The following is a 15,587-nucleotide window of genomic DNA, read 5'->3' on the forward strand; positions in this document are numbered from 1 at the left end:
AAGAAACACGGTCAAAGATTTAAAGATAAAGGCAGGCCGTAAGAATTGTATAGTGTAAGGGCCTGTTCACGTCACGTTTTTTTAGGGATATGTCGGGAGGAGTACTGACTTATACCTCCGACGGAAGGCACTGACATATCCCACTGTATATAGGGACTCGCAAGTCTGGGGATCCTTGTCGTGGATTGCGAGCTTGCGTCCTTTTGGCCAAAATGATCACTAATACCCCAGGTATTTTTCATTATTACGTATATTCGCTTCTCTTGGACACAGCCGGGTCTTTGATGCTGGGAGAGCATGGTGTGTTGTTGTTTGGCATAGCAAGCAGGGTAGCCCGCTCTATGAATTATCAAGGCGTCACAAATAGGCTTCTACCTGGCTATACACGTTGTGCCTCATGACTTACACACTATCCCTCCATGTTTCACACACTTGCATCCCATTATTCATTTATCTTTATTTAGGCACTTTACTCAGTACTGCCCCCTATATTTCACTTATATTATTATCACTCGCACATACACTATTCATTTATTATTTCTTACTACACATTCCATGCACCACACACCACTCCCCTCGAGACTAGTGGGAGTGGCTATTATTATTTAAAGAACCCGCTCACTCTCCTTCATCAGCGTTTCTGACCTGTCTGTGTCCATTGGTAAGTATGGCCTTTTTCTGTGTTTCACTGTATATAGTGGTAAACGTCGCCTGGACACCGCTACTTTAAGCGCTGAGCCCAGGGAAGCCTCTGACATCACTGCCCATATATGGACAGGGGCTTTAAAGTATGGAGTCCTTGGCAAGAGCATTGCTAGCGCTCTGGCCCGGGACTCTTGACGTGGGAAAGCCCTTGACGTCACGTTCTATATATGGACAGTGATGATAGCGTCTTTGAGATGCCAGAATCCCCGGCAACACTCTAGCTGGGAATTCTGCCCCTGGAGGAGTCCCCGACATCACTGTCCATATATGGACAGTAAAAGATAGTGTGGGCAGCACAACAGAACAAAAGAAGCCTCCAGGGACCAGAGGGGTGCCGACCTCCAGGGATCTGACTTGTAAATCCCACGATGTCCAAACAAGAAGTAGTAAAGAGGCAGCACTCCAAACGGATATCGTCAGAGAAGTGGATTTATTCTCCAATCAGTGCGATAAACAGTGCAACATTTCAGCTACATATATGGACCATAACCTCAGGGGCTTCTCCAGTCCCCAAGTCCTCGGCCAGTGCGCTATCGATGCTCTGGCTGGTGACTCCTTGAAGTCGGGCTTCCACAGGGCCGGTATAGCCTGGTTGAGTGCTACCTGATGCTCTTCCCAGGGATTCCGGCCCTGGAAAAGCTCCCCAAGGTATACATTTAACTTATACCTGTGACCATGTAAATAAAAGTACTTTTTTTTTTGTGGGATTCCTAAAAAATAAATGTATACTGATGTGTATACCAGTCCGGTGGAGGCCAGAAGGTCACTCTGGGTGTACGTTGGGAGCTTTCCTAATGTGCACGCTGAACGTAGAGCTAAATTGTGATGTGAACAGGCCCTATCTGCATATACAGGGGATATGGAGCTCGATCAGGAAAATGGAAGTCTGATCCCTAAAGATATATCTAATTATCACTGAATTTTGGACCTATTTAGTTAAAGTTGTTCAAGGGTGGGAATCCATCTTGCTTTATATATTTTTACGTGTCGTATCTGCTCTCTAGTCACATCCAAAGCCGCATTCAAAATTGGGTAAAAATCAATGTACTCCTTTATGTGGAGGATACAATGCATTTGCTTAGTATAGTGTTTCACCCCCGTATCCGAGTCTTCTGCTGTGACCCTATGTCCACTCCAGAGTGCGAGCCGACCATGACATCTTCTTCTGAATGCAGAATGGCAAATTAATTATATACATTGTGTCCTACCCAGAGAATTTTATTTTTCCTTTTTTTAAATGAGTGTTATCTGCTCGATTCCTGCTGATTCGTGTTATAAGAGGCTGCATTGTTCTCCCCATCGTGCCGGCCCTGGTGGTGACTGCGATGATGGATTCTAGAAGGAAAGGGTCAATTCTGAGTCATAGGGGAAGGAAAGCACAAAAGTATCATGTGACTAACAGGAAAGAAACCGTATACGAGTAAATATAAACAGTCTTCAGAAATTAACCCAAAAAAGTAGAACAAGCTTTTATAAAAGAAAATAATATTCACATATATCATTTTCAAAATCACTTCCTTCAAGCTTTAGCAGGGGGCGCCACCGAGTACGGGAAAAAGCTCCACCTGGACTAAGTAATGAACTGACCATTAGTGGGGGCGCGGAAGTGACAAATACTTTGAGCACATTTCTGCGAGTTGTCCACTTTAGGAGTTCGTTAAATAAACTGAGACACATAGCGGTTACTACAATACTGCTTCAATAGACAAGTTTATAACTACTGTAATACTGCTCCCTATATACAAGAATATAACTACTATAATACTGCTCCCTATATACAAGAATATAACTACTATAATACTGTCCCTATATACAAGAATATAACTACTATAATACTGCCCCCTATATACAAGAATATAACTACTATAATACTATCCCCTATATACAAGAATATAACTACTATAATACTGCCCCCTATATACAAGAATATAACTACTATAATACTATCCCCTATATACAAGAATATAACTACTATAATACTGCCACTATATACAAGAATATAACTACTATAATACTGCTCCCTATATACAAGAATATAACTACTATAATACTGCTCCCTATATACAAGAATATAACTACTATAATACTGCTCCTATATACAAGAATATAACTACTATAATACTGCCCCCTATATAAAAGAATATAACCACTATAATACTGCCCCTATATACAAGAATATAACTACTATAATACTGCTTCTATGTACAAGAATATAACTACTATAATACTGCTCCCTATATACAAGAATATAACTACTATAATACTGCCACTATATACAAGAATATAACTACTACAATACTGCCCCCTATATACAAGAATATAACTACTATAATACTACCCCTGTATACAAGAATATAACTACTATAATACTGCCCCCTATATACAAGAATATAACTACTATAATACTACCCCTGTATACAAGAATATAACTACTATAATACTGCCCCCTATATACAAGAATATAACTACTATAATACTACCCCTGTATACAAGAATATAACTACTGTAATACTGCTCCCTATATACAAGAATATAACTACTATAATACTGCCCCCTATATACAAGAATATAACTACTATAATACTGCCCCTATATACAAGAATATAACTACTATAATACTACCCCTATATACAAGAATATAACTATAATACTGCCCCCTATATACAAGTATATAACTACTATAATACTGCCCCCTATATACAAGAATATAACTATTATAATACTGCTCCTATATACAAGAATATAACTACTATAATACTGCCCCCTATATACAAGAATATAACTACTATAATACTGCCCCCTATATACAAAAATATAACTACTATAATACTGCTCCTATATACAAGAATATAACTACTATAATACTGCTCCTATATACAAGAATATAACTACTATAATACTGCCACCTATATACAAGATTATAACTACTATAATACTGCCTCCTATATACAAGTATATAACTACTATAATACTGCCCCCTATATACAAGAATATAACTACTATAATACTGCTCCTATATACAAGAATATAACTACTATAATACTGCCCCTATATACAAGAATATAACTACTATAATACTGCCCCCTATATACAAGAATATAGCTACTATAATACTGCTCCTATATACAAGAATATAACTACTATAATACTGCCCCTATATACAAGAATATAACTACTATAATACTGTCCCCTATATATAAGAATATAACTACTATAATACTGTCCCCTATATATAAGAATATAACTACTGTAATACTGCTCCCTATATACAAGAATATAACTACTATAATACTGCCCCCTATATACAAGAATATAACTACTATAATATTGCCTCCTATGTATAAGAATATAACTACTATAATACTGCCCCCTATATACAAGAATATAACCACTATAATACTGCCCCCTATATACAAGAATATAACTACTATAATACTGCCTCCTATGTATAAGTATATAACTACTATAATACTGCTCCCTATATACAAGAATATAACTACTATAATACTGCCTCCTATATACAAGAATATAACTACTATAATACTGCCTCCTATGTATAAGTATATAACTACTAGAATACTGCCCCCTATATACAAGAATACAACTACTATAATACTGCCTCCTATATACAAGTATATAACTACTATAATACTGCCCCTATGTACAAGAATATAACTACTATAATACTTCTATGTACAAGAATATAACTACTATAATACTGCCCCCTATATACAAGAATATAACTACTATAATACTGCCCCTATATACAAGAATATAACTACTATAATACTGCCCCCTATATACAAGAATATAACTACTATAATACTGCTCCTATATACAAGAATATAACTACTATAATACTGCCTACTATGTACAAGAATATAACTACTATAATACTGCCCCTATATACAACAATATAACTACTATAATACTGCCCCTATATACAACAATATAACTACTATAATACTGCCCCTATATACAAGAATATAACTACTATAATACTGCCCCTATATACAAGAATATAACTACTATAATACTGCCCCTATATACAAGAATATAACCACTATAATACTGCCCCCTATATACAAGAATATAACTACTATAATACTGCCCCCTATATACAAGAATATAACCACTATAATACTGCCCCCTATATACAAGAATATAACTACTATAATACTGCCCCCTATATACAAGAATATAACTACTATAATACTGCCCCCTATGTATAAGAATATAACTACTATAATACTGCCTCCTATATACAAGAATATAACTACTATAATACTGCTTCAATAGACAAGTTTATAACTACTGTAATACTGCTCCCTATATACAAGAATATAACTACTATAATACTGCCCCTATATACAAGAATATAACTACTATAATACTGCCACCTATATACAAGATTATATCTACTATAATACTGCCCCTATATACAAGAATATAACTACTATAATACTGCTCCTATATACAAGAATATAACTACTATAATACTGCCCCCTATATACAAGAATATAACTACTATAATACTGCCTTCTATATACAAGAATATAACTATTATAATACTGACTTCTATATACAAGAATATAACTACTATAATACTGCCCCCTATATACAAGAATATAACTACTATAATACTGCCTTCTATAAACAATAATATAACTACTATAATACTGCCCCTATATACAAGAATATAACTACTATAATACTGCCCCCTATATACAAGAATATAACTACTATAAGGGTATGTGCACACACACTAACTACGTCCGTAATTGACGGACGTATTTCGGCCGCAAGTCCCGGACCGAACACAGTGCAGGGAGCCGGGCTCCTAGCATCATACTTATGTACGACGCTAGGAGTCCCTGCCTTGCTGCAGGACAACTGTCCCGTACTGTAATCATGATTATACTACGGGACAGTTGTCCTGCAGCAAGGCAGGGACTCCTAGCGTCGTACATAAGTATGATGCTAGGAGCCCGGCTCCTTGCACTGTGTTCGGTCCGGGACTTGCGGCCGAAATACGTCCGTCAATTACGGACGTAATTAGTGTGTGTGCACATACCCTTATACTGCCTTCTATAAACAAGAATATAACTACTATAATACTGCCCCTATGTACAAGAATATAACTACTATAAAACTTCTATGTACAAGAATATAACTACTATAATACTGCCCCCTATATACAAGAATATAACTACTATAATACTGCCCCCTATATACAAGAATATAACTACTATAATACTGCCCCCTGTATACAAGAATATAACTACTATAATACTGCCCCCTATATACAAGAATATAACTGCTATAATACTGCTCCTATATACAAGAATATAACTACTATAATACTGCCTACTATGTACAAGAATATAACTACTATAATACTGCCCCTATATACAACAATATAACTACTATAATACTGCCCCTATATACAACGATATAACTACTATAATACTGCCCCTATATACAAGAATATAACTACTATAATACTGCCCCTATATACAAGAATATAACTACTATAATACTGCCCCTATATACAAGAATATAACTACTATAATACTGCCCCCTATATGCAAGAATATAACTACTATAATACTACCCCCTATATTATATTTACTATAATACTGCCCCTTATATACAAGAATATAACTACTATAATATTGCCTCCTATGTATAAGAATATAACTACTATAATACTGCCCCCTATATACAAGAATATAACCACTATAATACTGCCCCCTATATACAAGAATATAACTACTATAATACTGCCTCCTATGTATAAGTATATAACTACTATAATACTGCTCCCTATATACAAGAATATAACTACTATAATACTGCCTCCTATATACAAGAATATAACTACTATAATACTGCCTCCTATGTATAAGTATATAACTACTAGAATACTGCCCCCTATATACAAGAATACAACTACTATAATACTGCCTCCTATATACAAGTATATAACTACTATAATACTGCTCCCTATATACAAGAATATAACTACTATAATACTGCCCCTATGTACAAGAATATAACTACTATAATACTTCTATGTACAAGAATATAACTACTATAATACTGCCCCCTATATACAAGAATATAACTACTATAATACTGCCCCTATATACAAGAATATAACTACTATAATACTGCCCCCTATATACAAGAATATAACTACTATAATACTGCTCCTATATACAAGAATATAACTACTATAATACTGCCTATGTACAAGAATATAACTACTATAATACTGCCCCTATATACAACAATATAACTACTATAATACTGCCCCTATATACAACAATATAACTACTATAATACTGCCCCTATATACAAGAATATAACTACTATAATACTGCCCCTATATACAAGAATATAACTACTATAATACTGCTCCTATATACAAGAATAGAACTACTATAATACTGCTCCTATATACAAGAATATAACTACTATAATACTGCCCCCTATATACAAGAATATGACTACTACAATACTGCACCCTATATACAAGAATATAACTACTATAATACTGCCCCTATATACAAGAATGTAACTACTATAATACTGCCCCTATATACAAGAATATAACTACTATAATACTGCTCCTATATGCAAGAATAGAACTACTATAATACTGCTCCTATATACAAGAATATAACTACTATAATACTGCTCCCTATATACAAGAATATAACTACTATAATACTGCTCCCTATATACAAGAATATAACTACTATAATACTGCTCCTAAATACAAGAATATAACTACTATAATACTGCCCTATATACAAGAATATAACTACTACAATACTGCTTCCTATATACAAGAATATAACTACTATAATACTGCTCCTATATACAAGAATATAACTACTATAATACTGCCCTATATACAAGAATATAACGACTATAATACTTCCTCCTATATACAAGAATATAACTACTATAATACTGCCCCTATATACAAGAATATAACTACTATAATACTGCCCCTATATACAAGAATATAACTACTATAATACTGCCCCTATATACAAGAGTATAACTACTATAATACTGCCCCCTATATACAAGAATATAACTACTATAATACTGCCCCCTATATACAAGAGTATAACTACTATAATACTGCCCCCTATATACAAGAGTATAACTACTATAATACTGTGCCTATATACAAGAATATAACTACTATAATACTGTGCCTATATACAAGAATATAACTACTATAATACTGTGCCTATATACAAGAATATATATCTACTATAATACTGCCTCCTATATACAAGAATACAACTACTATAATACTGCCCCCTATGTACAGGAATGATAATCTCTCTGGTTCTGTCCTCAGTGAGTTGACGGTGGATGAGCCTCGGAAGACGTGCTGGTCGGGGATGTGCGGATTCCCTCAGGTTGTGTCTCAGGTTCATGTTGTCAGCGCTACAGGACTGAAGCAGCAGGACTCTGAAGGAGGTAACGGTCTCAGTGTGGATTGTTTTTGGGGAGGGGGTAATAAAATTATAAACCAACTAACTATTTTAGTCGGTCTGTTTTCAGAAATGCAATGTCCCCAGATTTGTTGTCTGTTACCTCCTAATTCCCAGTGAATGCGGTGGTGTGTGAATGGTGTATGTCCAAAATGTGCATATAATCCAGGAAATACTGCCGCACCAGGGACACTTGGACGTGGCGTCACGTGGTTTCCAGTAAGATTCTACCTGTAGTTCCTAGATTACCGCATCATCCTGCATGACGAGAGGATATGTCCTGAAGAGCTGACAGTCTAGTGGTAGACCTACTAGTTCATATGATTAGCTTGAATGACTAATTAGAGGCATGAGTTCAGAATCCCCCTAACCTTATGTCTCTCCTGAAATACTCTGCGCTATTGCAATTCCATTTTTCTTCCACTAACTCCTTTCTCCACGTCATAATATTGCCCTGGTCACATACAGCCGATTTTTCACTAACCTCGTGAGTGTACAGGTCACTGCCTCCAACAAGATAGTCTGCTCCTAAAATACTCTGCGCTGCTGTGGTCCCTGCATTTTCCACTATGTAACTCTGTATGGGACCTCCCACTTGTCTCCATTCCCCCTTTACATTGTGACGCTGCCCCTACCGCATACAATCCTGTCCTCGCTAACATCCTCATGTGAGTACACAAGTCACTGCCTCTTGCTCAGCTCCTGAAATACTCTGTGGTGCTGAAATTTCTACACTTGCCCTTTCTTAACTCCCAACTTATGGCCTTCCACTTGTCTGTCACGTGCAGGCCTTTACTTACTGACCTAATTGGACAGACCACTTTCTCCAAGATGAGCACGCTCGTCTGAAATACTCTGTGCTGCTGGGGATCCCGCTTCTCCCACTATGTAACTGTCTGTGACCACCCACTTCTCTCCATTCCCCTCCTCCCATAATGACACTGCCCCTACATGCCACCTAGTCCTCACTCACCTCATCCTAGGGGATGAACTCTCCTGAAATACTCTGTGCTGCTGAGAACATTGCTTCCTGTATTCTCAACCTGAGACTTCCCATTTGAATCATTCACCACCTGATGTCATATAATGGTAAAGTGACGTGTTTTTTGTCTCCCCGCCAGGCGCAGACCCGTACGTCATTATTAGCTGTGAAGGGAGTAAAGTCCAATCACCGGTCATAAAGGACACGCTAATTCCGCAATTCGACGTCAAGGGCCTGTTCTACCGAAAGAAGCCGGGACAGCCGATCATCATCCAGGTGGGTGACAGTCTGATAAGAATCGGGTTCTATTTACATCAAAAAAGACGTGTCGGGCAAGCCAAGCGCTGGTCACCATCAACTCGGGATTCGCGGTTTATTTTATTAAAATAAACGTCACACCCATCAATCAACATGTAGAAGTGTTGACCCTGTGAACGATCATGGCCGATCAACCCTAATCGAAGACTATTGGTAGCGTAGATCTAGGATAATCTAATTTTTTTTTAATGCCTTGAACATGATACTCTGGTGCCCCCTAGTGTTAGAATGATATCATGCCTATTCGCTCATGTGTTCATTTCCTCGTAGTTTATAATCCTTATTTTCATGGAAATCAACTCTGCATTAATGATATCCTCGATCCACCCCAATCAATCTGAACAAGCAGAGCTGCGGTATAAAGCAAGGGGAAGGGACAGAGCAGCAGTCTAAAGCAATGCAGCTAAACTGAAGTCATTGACCACAGCTGTGCCCTAAAGGATCAGAATGATTGTCAGACTACAGGATTATGCAAATTTCTGTATACCCTGCTGGTTCAGTGTCTGTACAGATCATGCTGCGTTGCATTTTGAGCAATGTAGTGTTTACAGGGCAGCGCATTATAGGAGCTCGGCTAAGATTTCAAGGATACGTTGGCTCGATCGATGATTTCCCCTAGAATTGATCAAATATTATTTTTACAGAGGAGTGCAGTTTCCAAAATGCACAGGACTCTGATGCGCTTACATTACGGGAGAAGTAGGGTTTGGTTTTTTGTAGTGATCACACCAATCATGCTTTCTACAGACCCTGATCAAGCAGGATTGACCGAGAGATAGAAGATCCTGCAGCCTGAGAGCTAACTGCAAGACAGCAATTCTGAAAGCAGCTCTGGATGTGACTAGAGTACATGATGCCTAAAATCGCGCTTTTTTTTTTTTTCCCCCCCTCAGATTTGGAATCACAACGTGGTGAAAGATGAATTCATGGGTCAAGTGGTCCTCACGGGCGAAGCCAACAACCAGCAGTCCCAGCACAGCCTGCCGCTGCAGGACAAAAGTAACAAGAGTAACACCCAGGTCTCCGGCTCCGTTCAGCTGGTTCTATTCACCAGCAACAGCCTGACCGGAATCTAAGCTTTCGCCTCCACCGCCATAACGACCGGACAACGACCAACTTGGCGACCGCCTTTACAGCCCGTCAGCCATTGTGGCCTGTATTTCATAAATAAGACGTATAATATCTGTATCTATTCCCGTGTGGTAACGGAACGCGCCGCGCGCTGCATGCCGTTTGTGACACTGTGTGGGTTTTATAGCCAAAAAAAATGTCCATGACCGGGATCGTTCATGAGTGACGGCATTAGGAATAGAATTCCAGTGTCATTTCACTGTGTCCTACGTTTCATGTATCGCATATAGAAAATACATATTTACCATTAGGATAAGCGGCCGCCATTTTAGGCGCCTCAGATGCATTGACATTTACGGTCTCCTATACCAGTCATGGGGGACAGATAGGGGGGTCCTCCGCTGGTCACATGACTGAAGGAAACGATCGGGACCTATAGGGAAGCGCTGAGCCGATCCGTATTTGCCGCAGCCGTGTATCCAGAATCGGCGATAGTGGAGAACTCCTTTTTTTAAATTGGTTTTATGTAAGAAAAGCTTTATCAATAACTCTGTTTGCTGTCAGTGAATGGGAACATTCTTGTCTACATTCAGAGGGTGAAATCCTCTGCAGACCAAATCCCTCTGACAGCTGGTGGGTTTGTTACAGTTGTCTAGGTACAAAAGATTGTCTAAACATCCTGGACTCTTCACTGATACGTTGCGACAAACTATCAGGACAGGAGTTGGTTTTGTGCTGCCGATGTGTGTAGAGGATTGTCTAGACAAGATTGTAACAAACCCTCAGCTGTGAAGTATTTGGTCTGTAAACAAGAATGTACCCATTCACTGACTGCAAGCAGAGATCTTAAAATGGGAATGCATTTGCGCAAAGGGGGCAAATTATGAACTTTTCTACGTCTGTAGAGAAGTCACATACATCACATGGGATGGGCGCAACGTTTTCTCGACTTTTGATGCATTTACGCCACCCACTTCACTTTCCTGCAAAGTGGGTGGGACTCGGCGAAAGGGGGTGCTGTCTGTCACGGCCCAACAAATGTACTATAATTTACGACATACTGGTGTCAACTATAGCGTAGATTTCCCTTTTCAGGCGCACGGACAGAGGCGCCTAATTTAATAAGAAGTGTGTGCCGTTTAAGGAATTAGGCGCAGTTTACGCCAGTTTTATTAAATCTCCCCTATGTCTATTAAAAAGTTCTGCAACTTTCTATTATACGGTGGTCACGCTTTATGTACAGGAAAAAAAAAATTACAAATATAACCATCCCCTTCAAATACATTTTTTGGTCTGTTAGACCAAAGTGTGGGGGAGGGGAGGGGGAGTGCTTGTCCTTCATTTTATGTGTGTGTGTGTGTGTGTATGTATATATATATATATATATATGATATATCCGTATATATCGCATGTTTATCACCATTGTAACCTCGCTGTGATTATATGAAAAAAGAGAAGAAATGAGCCGGCTTAGAGATGGCAGTCAGATCAAAAGTGCCAAAGGTTTTCGCCTATTTGGCGACGGGCGCGCTTGGCGTTCAGTGCGTGGCGTGATTTACCACCTCTGCTCCATCCTATATTCCAGGCTTGGGTGGATATTCATTGGTTGAATCATTGACCTCCATAGGTGCAGATGACAATCGAATGTATGGGCGCCATGTTATTGTCTGGTTGCCCGCTGTAGGGAGAGGGGTTTTGTTGTTGTACCCCAGACACCTGCTCCTGGTTTAAGTCAATCTCCTGAATTCAGGAGTCTGTGGCCCAAAAATAGGATGAAGCCGGGGTGCGCCTCATTCAAATGCCAGGTTGCCCCTAGCAACCAATCAGCGTTCAGCTTTCATTTCTCCAGTGTAGGTTAGAAAATGAAAGCCAAGCCCTGATTGGTTGCCATGGGCCACTGTTTCTCTGAGGCAGGTTTTATACATGTAGGCCATAGTTACCATTCAAGGTATTTCCACGGCAACTGAGCAAATGTCGGACAGAGCAGTGCGTCGGTTACTCAGGGGGCCTCTCGAGGAGATATAAGCCATGTCTGTGGGGATCTACCGTACACAGGGACCAAAATGCCAAATGTTATTTCTACTTTTTTTTTATTTAATGGTGAATATTTTTGAAGACCTCACTCATAAAATAACACAACCGCGTCGGTGTTGATCGCAGCAACCAATCAGATGCTTGCTTTCATTATGCTGGAAAAAATGAACGCTAGAGTCTGATTGGTTGCTATGATTTTTATCCATGAGGGTCATCAGGGTTGCCATAGCAACAAATTATAACCTACCTATGGTTGCTAAGGGCAACGCCATAGATTCATATCAGGTTTTCAAAAATGTCACCCTACGTTTTTAAGGTTCTGCTCATCTGTGAAAATGTTTCATTTTATTGTAACTTCAGTTTGTGATTATATTTCCTTTTTTTTAATACGATGTTTGTCCTGATTATGAAGGTGGTTTTGGGGTTCACATTTCGTTGGCGATTTTACCTTGACTTTCTATTTTTATTACCATTTGATTTTTTTATATATAATTTTTTTTGTATGTTTACAGATTAGCACTTTATATTCCTTATAATGTGTACATGGGAAACCTTTATATTAAACATGTCTCTCCTACCCTGTGTCCGTATAGTGAATCGCCTTTTACCAGTATCCGCACGGAATAAACGTATTTTCCTTTAAAAAAATAAATAATGTTTTATCCGTTACTGGGAAAGCTGGGTGACATCTAGTATGGCCTCCATAACAGTTGTCACCCATCTTTCCATGTGGAGCAGATCTGCCTAGTAATGTAGCATTACATCCTCCCCTCCTGTATCACTACTTTGCCGTTCAGGACTCTGGGAAAGCTGAGTGACCACCTAAATATGTAAACTGGGATCTATATTATCTACTATTTAATATTAATTTTGTTTTCTATTTAACCATTCTTTATTCTTATAGGCAAAAAAAATCCTAATTCTTGTTATATATATTGTATTCTAGAGTCGACCACCAGATGGCGCCATGAGCATTGTGAAAGGCCCCATGCACACGACCGTAAAAATTCTACGTAATTGCGGACCGTAATATGGTCCAATTACGGATCCATCCACTTCTATTGGCCGCGAACACATTTCCGTATCGCTACGGTGTAGAAGATAGGACTTGTGTACTTTGTATGGGAGGACGGGCCGAGAATAAATCAGACACTGTATTCCAAGGTATAAAATAGGGGATCTGCCCCGGTCACCTGTAAGTGTTATTTGCTAGATCTGCCCTGATCACTTGTAAGTGTAATTATCTGCTAAATCTTCCCCGGTCACCTGTAAGTGTAATTATCTGCTAAATCTTCCCTGGTCACCTGTAAGTGCTATTATTATCTGCTAGATCTGCCCCGGTCACCTGTAAGTGTAATTATCAGCTAGATCTTCCCCGGTCACCTGTAAGTGCTAATATTCTGAAGTAGAAGCATCTAGGAGTAACAGCTAAGCTACAAAGTAGTAGGCCACGTAACTCCCGGTGAGTGCTGAAGCCTGTGTCAAATAAAAATTCCTATCCTCTGGGTCAGTTCACACGTTGAGCAAATACTGCGGTTTTTCCGCAACTGAATTTTTTTGCGGAAAGTCGGCAGCAAATACAGTAGCAGCAAAGTGGATGAGATAAAACAAATCTCCACACGCTGCTTAGATACTGAGCAGAAAAAACGCTCAGAAATTGACCTGCGGTGCAGTGTTTTATTCCGCAGCACATCCATTGTATTTGCGTAATTGCTGCTTAGTAGTTGTGGGTTTTCCCCAATTCAATGGGGGGGGTAAAACTCGCAACAAATAGCAGATGTTGCGTTTTTTTTTTTTTGCATTGGGTTCGCAGCGATCCCGCCGCAAAAAATGCAACTTCAGACTTCTGAAGTCTGTGCTCCTCCCTCTGGTGCGGCCCCTTGGGGGTGACATTTCATCCCATGTGACTGCTGCAGCCAATCACAGGCCTCAGCGGCGGTCACATGGGGTGAGAGAGGAGGTAAAGCAGCTTTGCGCCTGTCACGCCTCATTCCATATCTCAGGCTGTAATGATAATCAAAATTTTCTAAAAATGCACATGGTTGCACACAGCCGTTCTCGTAGCGGGCGTGTGACAGATTCTTACGCGTTTTTCATGATACGCAGACGCGTATCTTGAAGCTTCTGGACCCCTCAAATATAAGGGGCCATTTATAGTACTGGTGTCTTATGTGGTCTCCATTTTACCTCATCATTCCCGTGGAGCGGTCACTGCATTAACCCCCAACTCAGCTCCTGAAATACTCTGTGCCAGAGGTTGCAATAACGCCACTACAGGCATCTGCACTCTTTGAGATCAGGCTCATGTAGATACTCGTATGCATGATACTGAATTTGCTTCAGGTGGGGGGGATGGTGACGGAGACTCAGTATGTAAATACATGAGAAGAGCTGGGCGCCTCCAAATGGTGTCGCTAAGGCGCCGGCACATTGAGCTAGCTCGGTTCTGTATGTGTGTCCGGCACTCAGTATAAGGCCTTAATACCACGAGCGTGTCCAATATGCGGTTTAAAAAAAACGGGCCGGTTTCATGCGTGTGACAGTCCGTATTGCGTCAGTGTTTGTTTCCGTCTGTCATCCAGTTTCCCCTCATCCGTGTGCTGTCCGTGATTTTCATGCCCCGATAGTCTTCAATGGGCGAGTCTTATTCGCAAAAACGGACCAGAATGGGACATGCGGTAAGTGTCACACAACGGAAATAATACAGATGTGTTCATAGCACCATTTGAATTTCGTTAGTTATTTAAAGGGACAGCACGCTGACAGGAAATACATTGATGTGAATAAGACCTAAGAGTTTACAGAAATATATAAGAAGAAATACTTTTCAACGTAGAAACCGGCGCCCCCCTGAGGAAGATTGGTAAATACTCAGCAGTTTAGTCTGACGGCAGCATTAACCGCAGGGGATTTGTTACATATATACCGATCATCCATAACATTACAACCTCCTGCCT

At 39.3% G+C, this 15,587-nt stretch overlaps 1 protein-coding gene across 1 annotated transcript in view; it reads left to right on the forward strand.

Moving 5' to 3' along the window:
- CAPN5 (calpain 5) overlaps window positions 1–13,193 on the forward strand; it is a 73,698-nt gene extending 60,505 nt beyond the window's left edge. Inside the window, exons 11-13 of the mRNA XM_075851356.1 lie at window positions 8,090–8,211; window positions 9,347–9,483; window positions 10,419–13,193. Of these exons, the coding sequence (XP_075707471.1) occupies window positions 8,090–8,211; window positions 9,347–9,483; window positions 10,419–10,601 (442 nt within the window). The 3' untranslated portion in view covers window positions 10,602–13,193. The remainder of the gene's footprint in view (window positions 1–8,089; window positions 8,212–9,346; window positions 9,484–10,418) is intronic.
- The last annotated feature ends 2,394 nt before the right edge of the window (window positions 13,194–15,587 follow it).

The sequence above is a fragment of the Rhinoderma darwinii genome, chromosome 2 (genome assembly GCF_050947455.1).
Source record: "Rhinoderma darwinii isolate aRhiDar2 chromosome 2, aRhiDar2.hap1, whole genome shotgun sequence".
NCBI classification, from domain to species: Eukaryota; Metazoa; Chordata; class Amphibia; order Anura; family Rhinodermatidae; genus Rhinoderma; species Rhinoderma darwinii.